A 23845-nucleotide genomic window follows, 5' to 3' on the forward strand; every position below is an offset into this window, starting at 1 on the left:
ATCCACTTTTCTTTTTCTCTCAATTTATGAGGCAGAACAAGATGATTCATGTTCTATGGTTCTGTTGAAAAAAAAAAAAAACGGAGAGTACCCGCTGTTTAGAAGCTATAAATATGATTTTAAAAGAAGAAAGAAGGAAAAAGAAAAACAAAACAAAACAAAACACAAAAGAAGCAAGTGGAGTCTGGTATTGTAAGTATTAGGAAAATTAGAAAGAAAATTCTAAGAGATACAGGATTTCTCCACTCTTAAAGCATACTGTCTAGGACCAACTACAGGGTCTGATCATGTTCATTGTTGAACCCTGAGGTCTTTATATGGTGCCAGGAAACGTTTTGTTCAGTTGTGGTTGTCAAAGTCAGTCTTCTGTAGTTAAAGATCTTGGTTTTTCCAAGATCCTAGAACAAAGTCTGGATGGAGTCTTTCTTTCTGGTTCCAAAAGTTCTGCTCAGTCAAAGTTGTTGCAGTCAGTCTTCTGTAATTAGTGATCTTGGTTTTTGCACAGATCAAAGGATGACCTGTCTTCTGATTTCACCTCACTGTTAGGTGATGAGATGGGGGTAACCTGCCTTTAGATCAAGGTTTTTTTTTTATTCATAATTAAGTTTTAGATATGCAATTTTTCTTTAGATCAAGTTGTTGCTGTTTCCTCACCACCAGGATGTCCTATGAACATATCCTGGTGCAAGTTGGTGCCATAGCCGTATTAGGGACTCCCCCGGGGTGGGGGGAGTCTGATTCCTGGTGCTGTTGCAGGGAACTGTGTCAGTTCTAAGGTTGGGATCCAGGGTTTAGGGTTGGATAGTCAATGTCTGATCATGTGAGGTCTAAGTCAAGTTTCTATGACAAATGTTCATGATGGGAGGTGCCACTGTATTATTAACTGTATGGGTTCTTATCCTTAGTAGATAAGAGCTTGTTTCTATACATAAGATTTCTCAATTTTAATGTGTGTTGGTGCATTAGGGGGTAAAAATGGCAGGCTATACAATCTCTTTGCCCTGGTTTTGATCTGAGCTTGTATCCCAAGCAACACTTTTTTTTTTCTTCAGGCCACACCCATTTGATGCTCAGGGGTTACTCCTGACTAAGCACTCAGAAATTGCCCCTGGCTTGGGGGGGACCATATGGGATGCCGGGGATCGAACCACAGTCCTTCCTTGGCTAGCGCTTGCAAGGCAGACACCTTACCTCTAGCACCACCTCACCTGCCCCGCAAAACTTTTCTTCTAGAATTTCATACTAAGCAGAACCAGAACAAGCAAAGAAAAATAAATAAATAATTAAAAAAAAGGGGTTGAGGAAGCTACCTTTACATTTGGAAATAGACACACTAAGAGGAATAAATATTAAGAAATTAAACATACATAGAAAATATAGATATCTTCATTAAGTCTTTTGAGATAGTCTTAGGGCAGGGGTCTCAAATTCAATTTACCTGGGGGCCGCAGGAGGCAAAGTCGGGGTGAGGCAGGGCCGCATAAGAAATTTCGCTTATTGAATATTTGCAATAAAAAATCGCATTAGTAAGAAAAAAATTTCAAAAATTTGCATTAAACATTTGCATACCCTGAACGGAACTGCTCGGGGTATGCGAATGTTTAATGCGATTTTTTCTTACTAATGCGATTTTTATTGCGATTATTCAGTAAGCGAATAATTGCGAATACTGCGATATTTGAAGGCCGGCCACAGGCCACAAAATGTTGTACGGAGGGCTGCAAAAGGCCCGCGGGCTGTGAGTTTGAGACCCCTGTCTTAGGGGGTATGAGATCCAGGGCACATCATAAAATGCATTTTTACTGATATTTTGCTTGTGTTGTCCATAAAGTTTGATATATCATATCAGATATTGTTTCTTATTATGCCAGCAAAGTAAAAAATCATAAAATATATGATTTAAAATGCCTTATGGGAGATAGTTGAAGTTTTGTAGAAAAGACTTTCAAAACTTTTTGATAATTTTTCCATTTGTTCTCATAGATATTTTCTAATTAGTGGGACCCTAAATTTAGAATGCAATGCATGATTATATAGACTCTATTTTTTAAAAAAGTGACTTGAATAATTCATGTTTGAAATGCTTATGTTTAAGTATAAGCTGACTAGTGTTAACCTTTTTAAGAGTACTTTCCTAATGTTTAAATCATGTTATTGACATTTTTCTACATTGAGAATATTTTGTTCTTTCAAATGCATTTTATTCTGTGAAAATTATCTTTTGTTTTTCTCGTTGATCACTATAATTATTTTTACTAAACTATGAACTCTGGAAAAATGCTATTGTCATTTTGATTAATATGTAAATTTTAGGATGTTCATTTCCTTTCTTTTTTTATATATATATTTTTTATTATAATATAATTTTATTTTGATCATAGTGGCTTACATATTGGTGACAATAATATTTTAGGTACATATTCACATAAAATCAGGAGGGATTCCCATCCATCACCAAATTGTTCTCCCTACCCGTCCATTTTTGTCTTCCCTCCCATTTCTTCTTCCCTCACCCCCCGGGTGGCTAGAATATGTGGTCCCCTCTGTATCTAACCTATTACTTAGTAGTCTTGCACCTGTTTGGTCTTGAGGCCTCCCTTATTTCCTCCTCTAACTGGAGGCAAGACCAGCTATTTCAAGTTATGTGGTTTTGCCTGAAAAAGAAAAAAGTAATAAATTGGGGTAAGAGTCTAATACCCCGAAAATGGGCGGAATCCTTCTAGTGGCTCTCATCGATTTGGGAGGTGAAAAGAAAGAGAAGGTGAAACACTCCACCAGTACCAAAAGAAGTGTTAAATATCCATTGAGGACTCCAGCTTTATCGATAAGCACCACAAAAAACAAACAAAAAAACAAAACAACACAAACAAAAACACAACAAAAACAAGCACACAAACAAAAAAACACACCATGGTCTTGAAATAAGAAACATGGCATAGCACATAACGAAAGAAAAGAGAGGAAGAGAAAAAATAAGTATAACTGGGGACAACAATTTCAATAATCACACCCAAAGAGAGAAATCGACCAAAATAGATAGGTAAATGAAAATAATAATAATAATAAATGAAGGTAAAAAAAATATATATATAAATAACCAAGGTTTTGTGCTTTTTGTATTTTTGTTTTTTCCCTCCTGCCCTGGCACAGTAAATATTGAGGTCATTTGAAAAGAAATTTACTTGGCCTAAAAAAATATGGGGTTTCTCTGTCCTTGGAGTATACTGTCATGGGGATCAACTCTAGATTTTGCTCAGGATCATTTACTCTCCCGGTGGCGTTTTTGTGGTTGGTAGACTTCTGCTCTGTCCAGGGTGATACAATCAGAGCTCTGTGTTTAGAGGTCTCAGTATCTGCACAGATCCTGAGATGGGATTTATGATGAAGTCAGTCTTCGTGATTCTAGAGGTTCTGTTACCTCAGTGTCATTTTAATCCATCTTCTGTGGTTGGTGGTCTTGGGCTTTGCACTGAGCCTAGGATGGCACCTAGGTTAGCGTCTTTCTTTGTGCTTCCAGAAGCTCCATTCCGTTACAATTGTCTCTGCAGGACCTTTGGGACTGGGGATCATGCTTATTGTGCAGGTCATAGTTCAAACCCTAAACTAGGGCTTTTTTATTGGTCCCAAGATGTGTACAGTCTGGCCGTGGTTCTATCAGCCAGTCATCTGTAAATCGCGATCTTGGCTTTTGGACCTACCAAAGGGTGCCAAGTCTTCTGGTTTTGTCTTGTCGTTAGCTGGTAAGGTAGGCTAATCAGCTCTAAGGTCAAGTTGTTCACATTTTCCTCGTTGTCAGGATATCATGTTAGAGCTGGCCCTTGTTGTTGACCCCGCAGTATTAAGGCTGTCCTGGATGGGATTTGTTTCCTGCAGCTGTGTGAAGAGCTGTGCCGTTTCTATGTCTGGGATCCAGGGTTCAAGGCTGGATGAATGGTATCTAATCACCTGAGGTCTAAGTTGATTCCACATGACATATTTTCCAGGTGGGAGATATCCCTGTATTATTAACAACTGTGAGTTCCTATCTCTATTAGATAAGAGCTCTTTTCTATATGTAAGATTTCCCCTTTATTTAGTGTGCCTTTGCAGGGAGAAATGGTGCTACATTATATTGTCGGTGTATTTGGGGGTGGACAGAGGGGATAACAGAAACAGGTCACATCCCCAAAAACGATAAAAAATAAAAAAAAATGAAATAAAATAAAATAAAATAAAAATAAAATAAATAAAAAAAAGAAAGGGAATGACAATGTATATGCTCACAAATGTATATGTAGGACAGGCATTTGAAAAAATAAATTAAAAAAAATAAATAAATAAAAGAAAAAGAAATAAAATGAGTTAGCGAAGCTTTTAAAGGATCAAAGTGGTGCAAAAAACTACCTTACATTTGGGGGAAAGCCGGTAAAGATGTGGTGTATTACAGGTCTTATGCCTATGTTGGAAGTACAGTTTTTCCCATTGCCTTTTGGGTTTTTCTTGTGGTGTGTGGGTTCCCAGGCATCTTTCTATCCCACCCCCTGGCCTTCTTCAGTTTGGTAAAAATTTGTGGTAGGGAGGTCTTGGAAGAATTCTTGTATTGGGGATACTTTTGGACCTAGGCCCGGTTTCAAGAAACAGTCCACGTTAGGGGGAGTTGGTAGGGAGGGCCGCGCAGCATGAGTCCGCAGGGGAGTTGGCTGTCTTTTCTTGCAGGAGACTAGGTGTGGGTTTGACTGGGTGTCCCCTCGCCTGGGTGCTGGGTACTGGTTCGTTGGGTAGGAGGTCGATCTTGATGCCTAATAGATTAAGGACTGAGGGTGAAGAGTTTTAATATGGTGGGAGATCTGGATGGGATTGAGGGGTGAAGGGATAGTTAGATTTCCGGAGGGGAGAAAGGGGAAGGTATATGGGAGGGGTATGAAGGGAGAGAAAAGAAAAAATACCTTATAAAGAAAGGGAGAAGAGAATGGGAAAAAAGTAAAGAGAAGAATAGAAAAGAGAAAAATGAAGAAAGAAAAAAAAGAAAAGAAAAGAGAGAAAAAAAAAAGAAGAAAGTAGTGAGAAGAGAAGAGAAAATAGCAAGGGAATGCTAGATTGGTTGATTGTGTTCGATGAATAGAGTCTGTAGTTTAAGTCCGTACGTCATAGTTACTGCCTCGGTGATCTGGCTGGTCACGTGCTTCAATTCCTAAAAGAAGGTATAACCTAGAGATAAAGTGTATGTTAAAGATTTTTCTCGCGGCTATCTCGTAGTGCAAGCAAGGTATGGTATCTCGTGTAGTATCCTGAGTTGCCACCTTAGTTTGTCCGCCCTTTGTATCCAAGGGTGCCTGTGGACAGAAAAGCTGAGAGGTTATTTAAAATATAGTAAGATAAAGGCATTAAAACATAGTGTTAAGGTATGTTTCCATTGCAGTCAGTGATTTCCCGTGGTGTTCTATACTTGTGTTCTTGTATACGATCTCTAAGGGATTATTGTGGGCCTTTGTTGTAGAAGTCTGATTACATACCTGTTCTCTCTATGCTGCTGTCTCTGTTGTTGCTGTTTTCTTTGTGGTATACTGTGTAGTCAAGAGTTTGCGTTGTTCCTTTTTCATGTATTTTGGACACTGCTCCCAAGTATATGTTGACTATTACAGTGCTCAGAGTTTCTACCCTGTTAAACCCTGTTATTTGATTGTTAGGTATTAGTTGTGTATAAAATATATGTTCTAGGTGCTTCAGAATAGTGCTACCATTCTGTGTTTATCTTTTGTCTTCTTACTTACTTCGTTTAACATAACATGATCTAGGTCCATCCACGTTGCTGCAAAGTCTGTGATTGTATCATTTCTGACTGCCATGTAATATTCCATTGTGTATATGTACCACATCTTAATGATCCATTCATCTGTTCTTGGACATCGAGGTTGGTTCCAAGATTTGGCTATTATACTGATTGCTGCGATAAATAGTGGGGTGCATATGTATTTTGGGATGAATATCCTTCCAACTTGGGGGTATATGCCTAGGAGGGCAATTGCTGGGTCAAATGGCAGCTCAATTCTGAGTTCTTTGAGCACTCTCCAGACTTTTCTCCATAGATGTTGGACTAGGGGGCATTCCCACCAGCAGTGGATGAGAGTTCCTTTCATACCGCATCCTCGCCAACAAAGGTTGTTTCCATTATTTTTTATGTGAGCCATCCTCACTGGTGTAAGGTGGTATCTCATTGTTGTCTTGATTTGGATCTCCCTGATGATGAGTAAAGGTGAGCATGTTTTCATGTGTTTGTTGGCCATCCTTCTGTCTTCCTCAGAGAAGTGTCTATTCATTTCATCTTCCCATTTTTTTATGGCTTTATTTGGTTTTGGGGGGCTCAGCTTTCTGAGTGCTTTGTATGTTCTAGATATCAGCCCTTTATCTGATATGTCGAGTGAAAAGATTTTTTCCCATTCTGTTAACTGTCTTCTTGCATTAAGTAGGGTTTCTTTCGCCATGCAGAAGCTTTTTAGTTTGATGTAGTCCCATTTGTTTATATTTGCTGTTAACGTTCTTGCCATTGGTGCTCCCTTCTCAAAGACCTTTTTGATATATAGGTCTTCGAGTGTTCTGCCTATTTTATTCTCGATAAACTTTATAGATTCGGGTCTGATTTCAAGGTCTTTGATCCATTTTGAGTTGACTTTTGTATAAGGGGTGAGGTATGGGTCAATCTTCATTTTCGTACATGTGGTTTTCCAATTGTACCAACACCATTTGTTGAATAGACTTCCTTTGTTCCATTTCAGGTTCTTGCCTCTTTTATCAAATATTAGTTGGCTGTATAACTTGGGGTTTATGTCTGGGAATTCTGTTCTGACCCACTGGTCTGAGGTCCTGTCTCTGTTCCAGTACCATGCTGTTTTGATTACTATGGCTCTATAGTATAGTTTCAAGTTAGGTAAGGAGATGCCTCCCAGCTTTTTGTTTTTCAGTATGTGTTTGGCTATCCTGGGTCTTTTGTGGTTCCAAATAAATTTTGTGATTGATTGTTCTATTTCATTAAAGAATGGTGTCTGGATTTGGATAGGGATTGCATTAAATCTATATAGTAGTTTGGGTAGGATAGTCATTTTGACTATGTTAATTCTACCTATCCATGAGCATGGGATGTTCTTCCATTTCTTTAGGTCGTCTTCAATTTCTTTCTGAAGCGTTTTGAAGTTTCCCTGGTATAGGTCTTTCACTTCCCTCGTAAGGTTGATTCCTAGGTACCTGATATTTTTTGATACTATTTTAAATGGTATTGTATTTTTAATCTCTCTCTCTTCAACTTCCTTGTTTGTATATAGAAATGCTACTGTCTTTTGTGTATTGACTTTGTATCCAGCCACTTTGCTGTAGTGGTTAATTGTTTCTAGGAGTTTTACTGTGGACTCTTTAGGATTTTCGATGTATATCATCATATCATCTGCAAATAGAGATAGTTTGTGTTCCTCTTTCCCAATTTGGATTCCTTTGATTCCCTTCTCTTGTCGGATTGCTCTTGCTAGGACTTCTAAGGTTATATTGAATAATAGTGGAGAGAGTGGACAGCCTTGCCTAGTTCCTGACCTTAGTGGGAATGCTTCTAGTTTCTCGCCATTAAGTATAATGTTGGCTGTAGGCTTTTCATAGATAGCTGTAACTATCTTGAGGAAGGTTCCTTCTAACCCTATTTTGCTGAGTGTCTTTAACATGAAAGGGTGTTGGATTTTGTCAAACGCCTTCTCTGCATCGATTGATATGATCATGTGGTTTTTGTTTTTCTTGTTGTTGATGTGATGTATAATGTTGATTGATTTGCGTATGTTGAACCAACCTTGCATTCCTGGTATAAAACCCACTTGGTCATGATGTATGATCTTTTTGATGAAGTGCTGGATTCGGTTTGCTAAGATTTTGTTGAGTATCTTTGCATTTATGTTCATTAGTGAGATTGGTCTGTAGTTTTCTTTCTTGGTGGTGTCTTTGCCTTCTTTGGGAATGAGTGTGATATTTGCCTCATAGAAGGAGTTAGGGAGGATTCCTGTTTTTTTCTATGGTTTGGAAGAGCCTATGGAAAAGTGGCAGTAAGTCTTCTCGGAATGTTTGGTAATATTCACCTGTAAATCCATCTGGTCCTGGGCTTTTGTTCTTAGGGAGTTTTTTAATTACATCTTCAATTTCCTCTGAGGTGATTGGTCTGTTTAGGCTTTCTAGGTCTTCCTTGTCCAGTCTCGGAAGAGGGTTTTTCTCCAAGAATCTGTCGATTTCTCCTGGGTTCTCTATCCTAGCTGAGTATAGTTGTTCATAATATGATCTTATGATATGTTGTATTTCTTGGGGTTCTGTTGTAATATCTCCCCTTTCATTTGTGATCCTATTGATTTGGGTGTTTTCCCTCTTTTTTTTGGTGAGTTTTGCTAGGGGTTTGTCTATCTTGTTTATTTTTTCAAAAAACCAACTCCTGGTCTCATTGATTTTTTGTATTGTTTTCTTGGTTTCTATGTTGTTTATTTCTGCTCTGGTTTTTATTATTTCTTGCCTTCTGGTTGTGGTTGGATTTCTCTGTTGCTGTTGTTCCAATTCTTTGAGGTGATCTTTTAAACTGTTGGTTTTGTTATTTTCCTGTTTCTTGATATAGGCCTGTATTGCTATGAGTTTCCCCCTAATTACTGCTTTTGCTGTGTCCCAAAAATTTTGACATATTGTCTCTTCATTATCATTTGTCTCAAGGAATCTTTTTATTTCTTCCTTGAGTTGTTCTTTGATCCAGCTGTTGTTGAGCAGCATGTTGTTTAATCTCCAGGTATTAGTTTTTCTCCATTGCTTCTTCTTGATGTCAATTTTGATCTCTGTTGCATAGTGATCTGAAAGAGTACTTCTAATGATCCTTACCTTTGTGGTCTTATATAGGTTGGCTTTGTATCCTAGGACATGGTCTATTCTGGAGAAGGTTCCATGTGGGCTTGAGAAGAATGTGTATTCTGCTTTTTGGGGATAGAGGGCTCTATATAAGTCTATTAGCCCCATATCTTCTAATTTTTCATTTAGAGCTCTTATTTCTTTCCTATTTTTCTGTTTGGTGGATCTGTCCAGTGGTGAAAGTGGAGTATTGAGGTCCCCTACTATTATCACATTTCCCTTCATGTGTTTCTCCAGGTTTACGAGCAGTTGCCTCACATATTTTGCTGACTCTAGATTAGGTGCATAGATATTGACCAGGGTTAGTGTTTCTTAATCCAATGTTCCCCTGATCAGTAAGTAGTGACCCTCTTTGTCTCTGATCACTTTCTTGAGGTTGAATGCAATTTGGTCTGATATAAGAATGGCTGTCCCTGCTCTTTTTTGTTTTCCATTGGCCTGAATAATTACTTTCCATCCTTTTATTCTAAGCCTATGCTTATCCTGTAGCTGTAGGTGTGTTTCTTGCAGACAGCAGAAGTCCGGTTTATTTTTCCTAATCCAGTTCTCTACTATGCGTCTTTTAATTGGAGAGTTTAGGCCATTAACATTTAGGGAGATTATTGAGAGAGAGGACTGTTGTGCAGTTGTGTTGTGTAGGGTGGCTTTTGTTACAATCGGGGGTTTGGATTGTGTAATTCATCTCTGAGTAGGTCGTTTAGGATCGGTTTTGTTTGCACAAATAGCTCTAGTTCGGTCTTGTTTGAAAATGTTTTTAGTCTGTTCTCCCATATGAATGATAGTTTTGCTGGATATTGGACTCTAGGTTGGAAGTTTCTTTCATTCAGTCGTTTAAATATGTCATTCCACTGTCTTCTAGCTTGAATTATTTCGACTGGCAGATCTGGTTTGATTCTTATGTCCCTACCTTTGTACTTGAGGTTTTTTTTCTCTCTTATTGCCTTAAGAAGTTCCTCTTTCTCTTTGTTTTTAGCCATTTGGATTACTATATGTCTTGGTGTTGGTTTATTGGGGTCTATTTTATTAGGGACCCTCTTGATTTCCTGGATTTGCCCTGAAGTTTCATTCCAGAGGGTGGGAAAGTTCTCTGCTATTATCTCTCTGACTACTTGTTCTTCCCCTTTCCCTATTTCCTCCCCTTCTGGTATACCCACGATTCTTAGATTGTTTCTTTTGTCCTTGTTCATTAGGTACTGGACTTTTCCTTCCAGTGCTTTGCCTTTTATTTCTTTGTTGGTTTCTTGGTCATTTTTTGTTTGCAGTTTTCCTTCGAGTTCTTCAATGTGTTTCTCCAACTCTGTGTTTCTGCTAGTAAGGCTTGTTATTTTGTCTGTTAATTCCTTCACTTCTTTTTGTATGGACTCTCTCATACTCTTTAACATTTCTTCTTTAATTTGGCTAATTTGTTCCTCGATAGATATCTTATACTCGGTAGCTAAGGTTTCTCTCATTGCTTTTATTGATTCTTGCATTTCCTTCCTCATTGCTGCTTTTAGGTCAACTTCCCATGAATCTGTGCGTTTTGGCGGGCTTGGAAACTTGTTAGGGTTTGTCTCCGTATCTTCAGAACTTAGGGTTCTCTTTGATTTACCCATATTTCTTTGTGTTTAATGGTGTGCTTTGGAGTACTGTTCCTTCCAATTTCAGCCTGTTTTGATCCCCTGTGGTGTGGGAATGGGTCCCCTCCCTGAGGGTGGATCTAGGGGTACTGTTGGGTGGGTTTGCTGCGGTTTGGCTCCTCCTGTGCTCTTTCTGTGGCCTAACCCGATGGGGGATGGGGCGTGGAGGGTGTTCGCGCAGTCGGCGTGTGTGGGCGGGGCTTCCCTACCTTTCCTGGGGCAAGTGAAACCCAGCCGGACTGGCTGCAGTTCGCGCGGCCCTTCCGGAGAAAGAGAGACCCAGCTGGAGCCGGCGGCTGTTCGCGCGCTCACGTGGGTGGGTGGGGCTTCCCTACCTTTCCTGGGGCAAGTGAAACCCAGCCGGACTGGCTGCGGTTCGCGCGGCCCTTCCCGGAGCAAGTGAGGTCATTTCCTTTCTTAATAACTTTTAAATATGCCTACAGTAAGGATAATTAATTTTATCATGCATGTTACATCTTTGTGATGCAGTGGATTGAACCCAGGTCTTATGTACACGTTCCTTGTCCACGTTTGTATTTATTCATTATAACCAAATATTGTAAACTTTTGATCACCTTTTGACAATTCTCCCTACCCTAATCTCTACTCCAATAAACAATGTACGCGTTTTTCTTTGAAGATTCCATATCAAAGTGGACATACAGTATTTGTTTGTCTCTGACTAATTTAACTTCACACATGACTCTCCAGTTCTTTCTGTTACAAATGACAGGATTTTGTTTCTTTTTAAAATCTAAACCATATGTGTGACTTATGTGTACTACCAATTTCTTTATATGTCCCCATTTTGTTTTGGGGCCATATCCAGTGGTCTTCAGGGGTTACTCTTGGCTCTGTGCTCAGAAATCGCTCCTGGCTTGGAGGACCATATGGGATGCTAGGGGATCAAACTGTGGTCTGTCCTAGGATAGCGCCAGCAGAGCAGACACCTTACTCCTCCGCACCACTGCTCTGGTCTCCTGAATGTAGATTTTCTCCATGTCTTGGCTATTTAGAACTATGCTTCTATAACATGCAGGGTACAAATATACTTTAAGTTAGGTTTTCATCTCTTTTGAATACATTTTCAGAAATGGATTTTCCAGATCATCTGGTGTTTTCATTGAAAAATTTTTGAGGCACATCCATAGCATTTTTCTTACTCACTATGCAATATACTATCCTTATCAACCATGCACAAGACTTCCTCGTTCTCTTCATCCACACTGACATTTATTATCTATCCCCTTGTTACATCTTTTTGATGATGACTATTATATGAAGTGATATCTCATTGTGGCTTTAGGTCCTTGATGATTAATGATGTGGATGGATCTATTTGGCCTTAACTATAGATTTGGAAATGTCTATTTGGATCATCTGACCATTTTCAAATCAAAATTTATTTATTTATTTATTTGGTTATTGAGTTTGAGTTCTTTTTGCATTTTGGATATTAATACTTTATGAGACATGTGGCTTAAACACCCCCTCTTGTTTGTCTTTTCATTTTGTTAGTGCTTTCTTTTGCCATACAGCACTTATTCATGTGTAATTCCAATTGTTTATTTTGTGTGCATGTTTTAGTTTTTGTGCCACACTCAGCATTTATTAGGGCTTACTGCTGGCTCTGTGCTCAGGGTTCACTCCTGGTGAGTTTGAGGGATTATTTGTGGTATTGGGAATTGAACCAGAGTAGGTGGTTTGCAAACTATCTGCTGAACTATCTCTCTGGCCCCAGCCACTTGTTTATTTTTTATTTTACTCTTTGTGCTTCAGATACCATAATTTTTTTATTTTTTATTTTTTTGGTTTTTGGGTCACACCCGGTGGTGCTCAGGGGTTACTCCTGGCTGTCTGCTCAGAAATAGCTCCTGGCAGGCACGGGGGACCATATGGGACACCGGGATTCGAAACAACCACCTTTGGTCCTGGATCGGCTGCTTGCAAGGCAAACGCCGCTGTCCTATCTCTCCAGGCCCCAGATACCATAATTGTCAAGACCCCATATCAAGGAAGTTTATTCTTCCCCTTTTTATGTTTTTGGGCTATACCCAGTAGTCTTCAGGGATTACTCTTTGCTTTGTGCTCAGAAATCACTCCTGGCAGGCTCGGGGGACCATATGGGATCTAGAGATCAAACCTAGGTCTTCCGGAGTCAGCCACATGCAAGGCAAATGCCATACCAATTGTACTATCACTCTGGCCCCCATTCTCCTGTTTTTTTTTTTGTTTGTTTGTTTGTTTGTTTTTCTTCAAGGAGTATCATGGGTTCAGATCTCATTTTAAGCCTTTATTTAACTTCAGGTTAATTTTTGAGTAGTATAAGGTAAGGGTCTAGTTTCAATAGCTTATATATAAATATCTAGTTTACCATTCGTACGTTTCCCCACAGAATTTTCTCTTTTAATATAATCACTTTAAGCACTGTGGTTACAAAATTGTTCATAATTGAGTTTCAGTCATACAATGTACACCACTCTTAATTAGTGCACATTTTCCACCACCAATGTCCTCAGTTTCCCTCCCCTCCTCCCCTCTGCCTCTTAGAAGATATTCTCTTTCTCTCTGTCTCTCTGTCTCCCCCCTATACTATACACTATACACTATAGTTTGAACTATTTTTAATGAAGAGGTATATTTAATGTGAATTACTTTAACCCCTTTTAGCACCCAGTTTCTGTCTAGAGTGATTACTTCCAACTATCATATCAACATATAAACAACATAGCATTGTCATAGTTGTCTATTCTCTATCCTGCACTACTCTATTATTTGTGGCAAGTTTCCTACCATTGACTGATCCTCCTGGCCCTCATCTCCATTGTTTCTGGATATTATTACCATACTATCTTTATTTTATTATATCCTACAAATGAGATTATTCTATGTCTGTCCCTCTCCCTCTGGCTCATACATATACATATATGTATATATATACTTATATTCATCCAATGATAAGCAAATTTCATGACTTAATTTTCCTAACAGCTGCATAATATTCAATTGTGTAGATGTATCACAGTTTTTTTAGCCACTCACCTGTTCTTGGGCACTTTGGTTGTTACTATATTCTGGCAATATAGTATTCTGACAATAGTTCTGCAATAAACATAGGAATGAAGAGGGCTTTTCTGCATGATATTTTTGGGTACATCCCTAGGAATGGTATTGTTGGATCATATGAAAACTCAATTTCTAGTTTTTTGAGGAATAATCATATTGTATTCCAAAAAGGCTGGACTGGTCTGCATTCCCTCAACAGTAAATGTGAGTCTCTTTATTCTCACATCCACACTTGCAGTGGTTGTTCTTGTGCTTTATGATATGTGCCAATCTTTGTGGTGTGAGATATCATCTCATTGTTGCTTTGATTTCCATCTCCTGATGATTACAGCATTTTTTTTCATGTGTCTTTTGGCCATCTGTATTTTTTCCTTGAACATATCTGTTCATTTCTTCTCCCATTTTGGATGGTGTTAGATGTTATTTTCTTGTTAAGTTCTGTGCCTTGTATATTTTAGATATTAGCCCCTTATCTGATGGGTATTGGGTGAACAATTTCTTCCCTTCTCCCTAGGGAATATTCTTGTGCCCCTTGTTTATGTTAATTGAATGCATATAAATGGTTTGTTTCTATGCTCTTTTTTGTGGGGGTTGGAGTGGTGGGCTATACCTGGCTGTGCATAAGTTTTATTCTTTGTGGTCTTCAGGAGATGTTATGAAATTCTAGGGAATCACACCTGACAAGCCCTTTACTCTCTGCTTCTCTGTTCTTGGTTCTATTCCTTTGGTCTATTTGTATGCTAGTATCACACTGTTTTGGGTATTATAGCTTTATAATATAACCTGAAATCAGGAAGTTACATGCTACCTGCTTTATTCTTCTTTCTCAGTATTGTTTTGAGTTTCAAATAAATTTTAACTTAAGTAAAATATGCCATGGAATAAAGATAAAGACAAGAAACTAACAGCAGCTTTGAATAGTGGCACTTCTATGCTTTTATTATTTTTAATATAGATATTTTATCTTTTTGGGGAGGCTTCCCTGGTAGTGCTTAGGGGCCTGGGATATTGATTCTAAGCCAGCAAAGCTGATATTTTGGTGTTTAGGCTCAAGGATTCAGTGCTGCTTAGGGCTTGCAGTGCTTTGAAACAGCAGTGCCACTGTGAAGATTCTTGGGGCCTCCAGGACCACACCTGGTGATGCTTAGGGGACTTTGTGTTGCTCGGGGCTGATTATAGCTTTGATTGAGAATCATTCTGGAGGGCTCAGGGGACCATTTGGAGTTGCCAGAGATCAAAGCTGGCTGTATTCAAGCAGCTTCTCTCCTGTACAATCTCTTCAGTCCTATTTTGAAATATTTTTTTAAACTTAAATTGTTGGTCTAGACTCTAGTTGAGAAAGAAAGTCATCTTGGAACATTTTTTGCATATCCAATTTAAACATCAATGAACCATTATAATTTTGTGAAAATAGCTAAACTACTTTACATTGAAAAAAAAACATTGTGTATTTTTGTGCTGTTTGTTGCATGGTGTAGAAGACAGGTTGCTTGGCTTGGTGCCCATTAATAGAAGTTACTGCACTTTATATCAATATCATTGCTTGTTCTCTGTGGATTCAGGGAGTTGGTGAATGATGTTTCAGTAGAACATTAATTAAAATAAAGTACCCACCATTGGTTGTCTTAGTCAGAGTTCCTTTTTTCTAATCATTTTATTTATAGATTTGTAAATTTATAAATATTGAAACACTGCATTAATCACTTACACAAGAATTAGAGTGCATAAGCACAACTAAAATAGCAAGTTCTGAGAATCAGCACCACCACAGGATTTCAGTTTAGAGACAAACTGTAATGCAAATAGCCTGGTGTGCTTTGTTCTGAGTTAGCATGAGGAGACCTGTTTTCCAATGGACTTTGTGTCATTCTATAATAATTAGACTGAATGAATGAGTTTAATTTAGAATTTTAATTATTCATTAATTTTACTGGCTACTGCTATAATCATCATACTATTTATTATTAGTATAATATACAATTATCATCACTGTGGTTATATTAATAAATATTGGTTGAATAAATTGCAAGGTGGAAAGTAGATTTGTGTGTGTGTGTGTGTGTGTGTATGTGTGTGTGTTCGTTCACTAGAACTTTCCTCATTGTATAGAAGGTCTGGGAACCATAAGGACTACATTTGGAACCTTATGCATCTAAGGAATATACTTCATCCATTTTAAACTTGCTCCCAGGACCAAAGATTTTAAGGTTTAAAAGAAAAAGAGAGAATTAAAATGTTAAAGTGGCTGAAAAGATCAGTAGTGGTCCTCAAACTATGGCCCATGGGCCACATATTGTATTTTATCTGTTTTTTTTCTTAAGATATATGCAGTGTGCATAAGAATTTGTTCATAAGTTTTGTTTTTACTATAGTCAGACCCTCCAATGGTCTGAGGGACAGTGAACTGGCCCCCTGTTTAAAAAGTTTGAGGACCCCTGAAGAGGGTAAAGCAAATCCCATTCATGCTGCTGATCTGGGGTTGATTCCTGGTACCCTGAAAGGCCCTCTACACCCCACAGGAGTAATTCCTGCACACAGAGTCAGTACTCATTCCTGAGTATCATTTTTTGTTTTTATTGTGATAAAAACTAACAAAAACATACAGAAGATTTTGAGGTCAAATGTTCTTTCTCACTTTAGAGAGATTTGGGAGGAGAAAGTACATCTTACCAACAGCAAGAAAGAAGCAGGAAACAATTTCCTGCAAACTGATGAAAAGTGACTGAGGTCACAAGGCCAGGCTTCTGAGGCCCATACAGGGCTTTGTGCAATGGCTTGTGCAGAGCAATAAACTCTGAAACATTATTATGTGGGGGCCACAGACGGGGGCCTCCAGGCACTCAAGCTAGGAGGGAACAGTAGGCCAGGGTTAAAAAGGTCAAGATCAGTGGCCGGAGCAGTGGCGCTAGCCTAGGATGGACTGTGGTTTAATCCCCTGGGGTCCCATATGGTCCCCCCAGCCAGGAGTGATTTCTTAGTGCATAGTCAGGAGTAACCTCTGAATGTCACAGGGTGTGGCTCCCAAACCAAACCAAACCAAGTTCAGGATCAGGACTTATTGGATGTCTTGGCAGAAACCAGTGTGGATCTATAATCAATGCACAGAAGAAATTGCCTGGTAGTTTGGTACTATGGAAATCTCCAAGAACTTTCATCCAATCTCAGAGCAGATGCCCTATGAAGGCTGATACTGAATTTCTTACTGTAAAGAAAGAATGAGGGCTCAAAGTTAGACTGAAATGTCTCTATTAAAAATTGGGAGACACAGCTGGCTGTGCTTAGGGTTTACTCTTGGCTTTCTGCTCAGAGATTACTCTTGGTGAAGTTCAGGGGAACACATGTAGGTCTGGGTATTCAACCCAAGTTAGCTGCATGCAAGGGAAACACCTGATATGCTATACTAACTCTCCAAACCCTAGTGTGAAATAATTTGAAAATAAAACAAAACAAAAAAAAGTGAGTCTGCAAGTAGCATCTTTTCTCTCAGGCGAGTGTGCATAGGTGCCAAGTAAATTAAGCAAACAGAGATTCAAGTAAATTAAGCAAACAGAGTCCCAAGCTGGACTATGGAAATTTAGATGAGGGCATACAGAGCAACCAGCTTTGCTGCCTGTAAAGATAATCATTGTGTTTAACTGAAAATAATATTGTCAAATAAAAATTATATGAAAAAAGGGTTAAAAAATCCTGATAGGTAAAGGCAATATCTTTAGCTGTGGGTTTGAGCAAACTAGCTGCAAAATCCAATTTGGAGACACCAGTAAGCATGTATAAGCTGAATGTGGAGCTGTTGAATCAAAGTGAATGATAATGGCTCACACCATTCTCCTCTCTGCTCTTCTACACACTTGAAAAATTTCGTGTCATTTGACAACAAACATTTCTTGTTATTTAGAAACTTGAGCTCTCATTCCAGTCAAATATTCAAACTCAACAAAGAGAAACTAGATTAGCAGGACCTTCCAGTGGGGACTGAGGACATGCATGGATGTTGGATGGGCAATTTCACAAAGAGCCAAATCTTCTTATGTGAGGGCACATTAGTTGTCTTTGCTATTGATAAACAGAGGTGTTGTTAGACACCAGATTGAAAAAGGAAGATGATCCAAACTAAGCTGTGTACATAACAAGAGGTAATGTACATGTCAGGGAAATGTGGAACAATTAAAGGGCCCCAGGAGCAGAGAAGGGCTTGATAATATTTGCCTGGAGTTGCTAACTTGTCTATGAACCCTCTACTTTTCACACAGCCCACATTATCCTGTCCCTCTGCTTATAAACAGTCTCTGTTTGCACCATGGTGCACCCAGAAATTTCACAAGACTGCTGGTAACCAAGACCAATGTTGTAGAAAGATGGAAGAAATGTGGCTATTTAAAAGCCACCCAAAACTTTTTTCCTGGGGAGCTCACACCTGGCAGCTCTCAGGGGTTACTCCTGCCTCAGAATCACTCCTGGCAGGCTCAGGTGACTATATGGGATGCTGGGGATCGTCCCAGGTCAGCTGCATGCAAGGCAAACGCTGATTTAAAACTCTTGTTTCTTTGGCTGAAGTAATTGTACAGTGGGCAGGACTTTGCACCTGGCCAATTCAGCAACCCAGATGGTCTCCTGAGCTACCAAAAGTGATCCCTGTGCAGAGCCAGGAATAAGTTCTGAGCACCACTAGGTGTGGCCTTAAAACCAGAACAAGAAAACCAACAATAATAAATATATCCCTTTTGTTTCCAGGGCCAAAGAAATAATCCTAGAATTAAGACTTGAATGTAGTTGACCCTGATTCAATCCCTGGCACAGCTGATGGTTCCTTGAGCACTGTCAGGAGTAGTCCTGAGCATTTCTAGGAGTGTTCCAAACCACCTTCCAGAAAAAATTAAAATTCTTGTTTCTTTTGGGACAAGAGTAATGGCACAAGAGGTAGGGCATTGCCTTGCATGCGCTAACCTAGGATGGACCACAGTTTGATCCCCCAATGTCCCATATGGCTCCCCAAGCCAGGATTTATTTATTTATTTATTTTGGGTCACACCTGGCAGCGCTCAGGGGTTACTCCTGGCTCTACACTCAGAAATTACTCCTGGCAGACTTGGGGGGACCAAATGGGATGCCGGGATTCAAACCACCGTCCTTCTGCATGCACAGCAAATGCCCTACCTCCATGCTATCTCTCCGGCCCCCACCAGGAGCTATTTCTGAGCACATAGCCAGGAGTAAGCCCTGAGCATCATCGGGTATGACCCCAAAACCAAATCAAACCAAACTTCTTGTTTCTTTTTTGGCATTGTTTATTTGGGGGTTGCACCTGGAAGTGCTCAGGAATTACTCCTGGAGGTGCTCCAGGGGACTATATGAGGTCCTGGTGATCAAACCTGGGTCAACTTTGTACAAGGGAAGTTACTTTATAGCTCATCTGGCCCATCTCTTGATTTTATCTGGCCCATCTATCTTTGAATTTTATAGGAGGTGGAAAGAAAAAAGACTTCTCTCTCCAGAATCATTTATGGCTGGAAGAAATGGCAAGTGTCAGAGTTCTGGTCAGTGAGGTATAGCAGCAAATTAAAGTGATAATGGGAGTTTTCATACTCAAATGTAAGCAGATGAATGCAAAGCATCAAAGATATAATAAGAGGGTTGGTGTCAAGAACTGAGAGACATTAGAAATCTCTTCCTTTCCTAAGGAAGACACTAAGACATGATTTCACAACAGACGCCTTTCACTGGTTCCCATTCTTCTACCTATAGCATGGACATAATGCCTGCAGGGAGGTGAGGAACCTGATTTAGACCAAGAGAACCAGGTTATATTTGGAACAGGAGAACCAGCTCAGGTCAAAGTCAGGAGGTCAAAGGAACTGGGGATCATCACAGATTGGCTGTTACTTTCCTGGAACAAAGTCTTAAGGATAACAAGCCCCCACCCCACCCCAAGAAGTCAGGGGAGAATTTAATTCCCTTGTAACTCATGTTCTAACTTTCATGGCTTTCATAAAACAGTGAGAGGTTTTATATTCTTGTGTGACAAGAAGCCAGGGAATAGGAGGTTCAGGACTAGGAGGGTGTCATAATTATGTTATTGGGGGTTTTTTTTCATCCTGATCTGAACTTTTCTTAGTTTGTTAATTGCCTCAAGGTCACAGATAGCTGTAGTTGCTCAGGACAAGAAGTTCTCATTCCAGACCAAATAAAGGTCCTTTATTCAGATCTCTCATTAAGGCACACAGCCACTCCTGCCTACATGGAAAATAGCTTAGCTTTCTATGATATAGGCTTTTCCATGTTCCTTAATAAGTGAAACAATGTAGGTTAGTTGCTTTCCACCCACTCCTCCCACTTTCTCTTTGCCTTCCTCTATCACAGGCACATTGCTTTTTGTTTTGTTTTGGCGCCACACCCAGTGGTGCTCAGGGGTTACTCCTGGCTCTGTACTGAGAAATTACTTCTGGCAGGCTCAGGGGACCATATGGGATGCAGGGATTGAACCCTTTGGTCACATACAAGGCAAATGCCCTACCTATTGTACTATCACTCAATCCCACGGTTATATTGTTTTAAATATTTTCTTGTTTAAGGAAATAATTCTTCTTTCCTCAGTTAGACTGGGGAACTTGTGGGTCCCTGATAGCATCCAACAACATGGGACTAAATAGCATTTGTTAATGTAAAAAAAAAAAAAAGTAATGGCCCGTGTCTCTTATTTTCTGAATTTCTACTAGTGCAGTCACCTTTACTGAGACATCATTCTTTAAGTGATAAAACAAGACTGTACAGAGCCGGGGTAAAGGGCAAGAAACATTTGAGGATCTAGGAGACTCTGGAGCCAAAGGGGTAATAAAATGACTTTATATGCTTTTGTTTTCTTTTAATTCCGTGTTAAGGAATTGCGGGGTTAGATAATTCAGAGCAATTGTCCCACTGAAAATAATTTAAAAAGCTTAATGGCATAGAAAATATCTTAAAAGCATCCAAGGCTTAAGCATAAAGTAGGGGCCGTGATCTGAGAGTAGCCTGGAGTCCAGCTTTTGAGATATATGTGGTTCAAGGGCATTGGCTCATCTAGTGGGGCCTGAGAGGCTGAGTGGTACCCACAGAGCTCAGGAGGGCTGGGAGCACTCCTGGCTTGGAAGTCTGCAGACCTGATAGAAATTCTGTCGCATGCCAGTTTTATGACTTGATGTCTATCACATTCCTTCCTTCCAGCTCTTTAGCCTATGGACTCGCATCTGTGAGCTATGCAGCGACCACCACACCTGGGTAAGAATCAATCAGCCGGGTTAGGTTGCCTATGTCTACACTGCGCTCCGTGCTCTGAGATTCACTCCAAACTCATCGGTGTTCCAATCTTTTATCTGCATCTGCCAATCTTTTTATAGGAGATTTCTCTTCACAGACTTAATGCCCTATCTGAGACCTACATTCTGGCAGAAAAATTGGAGCCGCTTTCACTACTGGTGTCCCATATGGTCCCCCAAGCCAGGAGCAACTTCTGAGCACATAGCCAGGAGTAACCCCTGAGCGTTACCGGGTGTGGCCCAAAAATCAAAAAAAAAAAAAAACAAAAAACAAAACTTGACAGGCGAAGCGTTTCCAGGAGGCTGGCCAGGGAGGTCGAGTGTGCGGAGAAAGCTCTCCAGCGCTTATTGAAGATTGAGTGTCTCTCCAGAACCTAAGTCTTTTTTATTCCTGTTCCCAAGAAAACCCTTTCCAATGAACTGGTGGTTCTCACTCCCCCTTCAAAAAAATAAATAAATAAAACAATGAGGTTTAAAGTGGTTAAACCAAAACTTGCAGCTGCAAATGGGGGTCTGGGAAGGCGCCTGCTACTGACAGTTCCACCACACCAACACCCTCACCCACAGTCTCTTTAGCTAGCCCACACTCGAGTTTCCCCAATCTCAAGGTCAGATGGCGGGGGAGGGCGAGGGAAGTCGGGGAAAGAAGCCTCCATTGGAGAATTTTTACCGGGATTCTCCAATCCAGGCAGCCCCGCGCCTCTGAGCGCATTCTAGTTTAGGGAAAGGCACTCGCCACCACCCCTAGATTCACGGGCTGGTCCCGGATCCTCAACCCGACACGTTTCCCCAGACAGGAGAAACAGCGGGAGGGACAATCTCCGCCTGGACGCCAGCCCCTCAATCCCACCCCTCAGATTTTCCGCAGCTCCCCGCACCGGCACCCGAGACGCAGGTGCTCAGAGCCGCGCCCCGCCCGCAAGTTTCCACCCCGCGCCCCGAGCGCCCGCCGCGGCCACCCGCTCCCGCGTCGCTCCAGCCCCCGGCGCCGCAGTCCCCGCCCGCCGCCGCCGCGTGGAGCCGAGGGTGGAGCGCCGCGAGGGAGCCGAGCTCGAGCCCGAGCCGCCGCCGACACTCGCAGCACCCGCAGCAGCAGTAGCAGCAGCAGGTGGAGGAGGCAGCTCCGCATCCAGAACCGCATCCGCTTCTCCGGCCACGCGCGGGCGTTCGCAGCCCTGAGCCGACTCCACCCCGACCCCGTCCCGAGTTCCTGGGGGGAAACTTGGGTTCCCCGAGCCCGTGAGCCGGCCCCGCAAGCTGTTGTGTGCCCCGGGCCCGGGTGCCCCTAGAGCGCAGCATAGAGGATCCAACTCCGGGCGCACGACTCAGCGGACCTGAGGGAGGCTGACCTCCTCTCCAGCTCCCTGAAATCTCAAGAGCTGCTCCCGGCTGGAAAGAGCCTGGATTGGGGAGAAAAGCCCAGAACCCCCCTAGCTGGAGTCTTTCCTGGGGCGCCCAGGACCGCACAAGCCGTGTCACGTTCCGGAGTGGCGTGGAAAGCAGGGGACCCTGCCCCGGGCTCCGGGACTCGGGAGCGCACGACGCGCTCCTCCGGCGGATCCTCCTCGCTCGCCGCGCCCCAAGCGTGGGTCTGTCTCCTCGGGCACTCCCCGGTTGGAGTTTGCCACTGATTCGTGTCTCCTCCAATTTGGGGCCCAAGACGTCCCGCCAAAGACGCCCGCCGCACCTTGGCCGGGGGCTGAAGCCCCAGGTGGCCGAAATCCTGCTCCACTCCATCCTCCCCGCGCGCGCATCCTCCCCGGCACCGGCCTCTGGTCCTACCCCCCCACCCCAGACCCCCTGAGGGAGGGAGTGCGGTCCTCCAGGAAGGACCTTCCTCTCGCGGAGGGACTGGGGCGCCTGTCGCCGGCATGGCCTTCACTTTCGCTGCTTTCTGCTACATGCTGTCTCTGGTCCTGTGCGCTGCGCTCATCTTCTTCGCCATCTGGCACGTGAGTAACGGGCAGCCGCTTCCAACGCTTTTCTTTTCTTTTTTTTCCCTCCTTTCATTCACCCCTGTCTACCTTTCCCCCCATTCCTCGCAAATACCGCCATCCCGCTCCCAGCGCTGGAAGCCTATGGACTCCGGCGGGCGCACCTTCGGGGACACCCATTAGGTTCCCGCGTCCGAGCCCGGGATGCCACTCGCCGCCGGCCGGAGTCGTGCGCGCCTTCGGGAGCCGAGGTTGCAGGTGTGCAAGGTCTAGGGGTGCAGGGTCTAGAGTGCAGGGTCTAGGGGCCGGGGGGGGTCTCCCTGGAGCCCCCCTGACTACAGTGGTGTGAACCCCTTCTTCCCCCCAACCCCCTTCTCTTCTCCTGCCGCAGGAGGCGAAGAAGCGCCGCCGTTGGGCCCGGCAATTAGTCAAGTAACTATAACAACTAAACATTTAAAATGTCAGCATCTGCGGTGGGTTGCATTTAGACATAATTGGAGACGGATTGGAAACACGACGGCAGCGCCCGGGAAGAGGAAGTGGGGAGGGAGGCCTGGCAGCAGGTGACGGTGTGGGCGGGAAGGGGAAGGCGTCGGGACAGACCTGCGGAGACCCGGGTGAGAGCGGCGGGGAGAAGGAGGAAAGGCTGGATCATTGGAAGTGGAGGAGAGAGCTGTATCCCAAGAGCGTTCTCCTTTGCACCTCAGGATTCTGTGCCCCTGCAGTAGTTGAGAGATTCTCTCCCCACCCCCCGCAGGTTCCCTGCCACTTGCAGCAGCATCCTGTCCTGTTCCGGAGAGCTTTGTCGCCACCCACAAAGTCTGGCTTGCACCAGACTGAGGGACCCCAGTTTTGCATGTGGGACTGAGAAAAGCAGAAACCCTAGAAACCTTAGAAGCACGGGACCTTCATCACAAAGAGGGAAACAGGTCCTAGTGGATGCAATGGGAACTCTGAGCTTGTCTAAGGTCATAGGTTGTAGAGGTTGCTCAGCAGGGCAGTCTCCAGATGCAGGAGCTGTCTTGCTCTGGCCTGCTAGGGGACCCCA

The 23845-nt window shown here is 42.1% G+C and overlaps 1 protein-coding gene across 1 annotated transcript in view; it reads left to right on the forward strand.

Annotated features, from left to right (window-relative positions):
* Positions 1-22396: 22396 nt before the first annotated feature.
* CNIH3 (cornichon family AMPA receptor auxiliary protein 3) overlaps positions 22397-23845 on the forward strand; it is a 140704-nt gene continuing 139255 nt past the window's right edge. The window contains exon 1 of the mRNA XM_049776613.1: positions 22397-22815. Coding sequence (XP_049632570.1) covers positions 22735-22815 — 81 coding nt within the window. The 5' untranslated portion in view covers positions 22397-22734. The remainder of the gene's footprint in view (positions 22816-23845) is intronic.

The sequence above is a fragment of the Suncus etruscus genome, chromosome 7, assembly GCF_024139225.1.
Source record: "Suncus etruscus isolate mSunEtr1 chromosome 7, mSunEtr1.pri.cur, whole genome shotgun sequence".
In the NCBI taxonomy this organism is placed as follows: Eukaryota; Metazoa; Chordata; class Mammalia; order Eulipotyphla; family Soricidae; genus Suncus; species Suncus etruscus.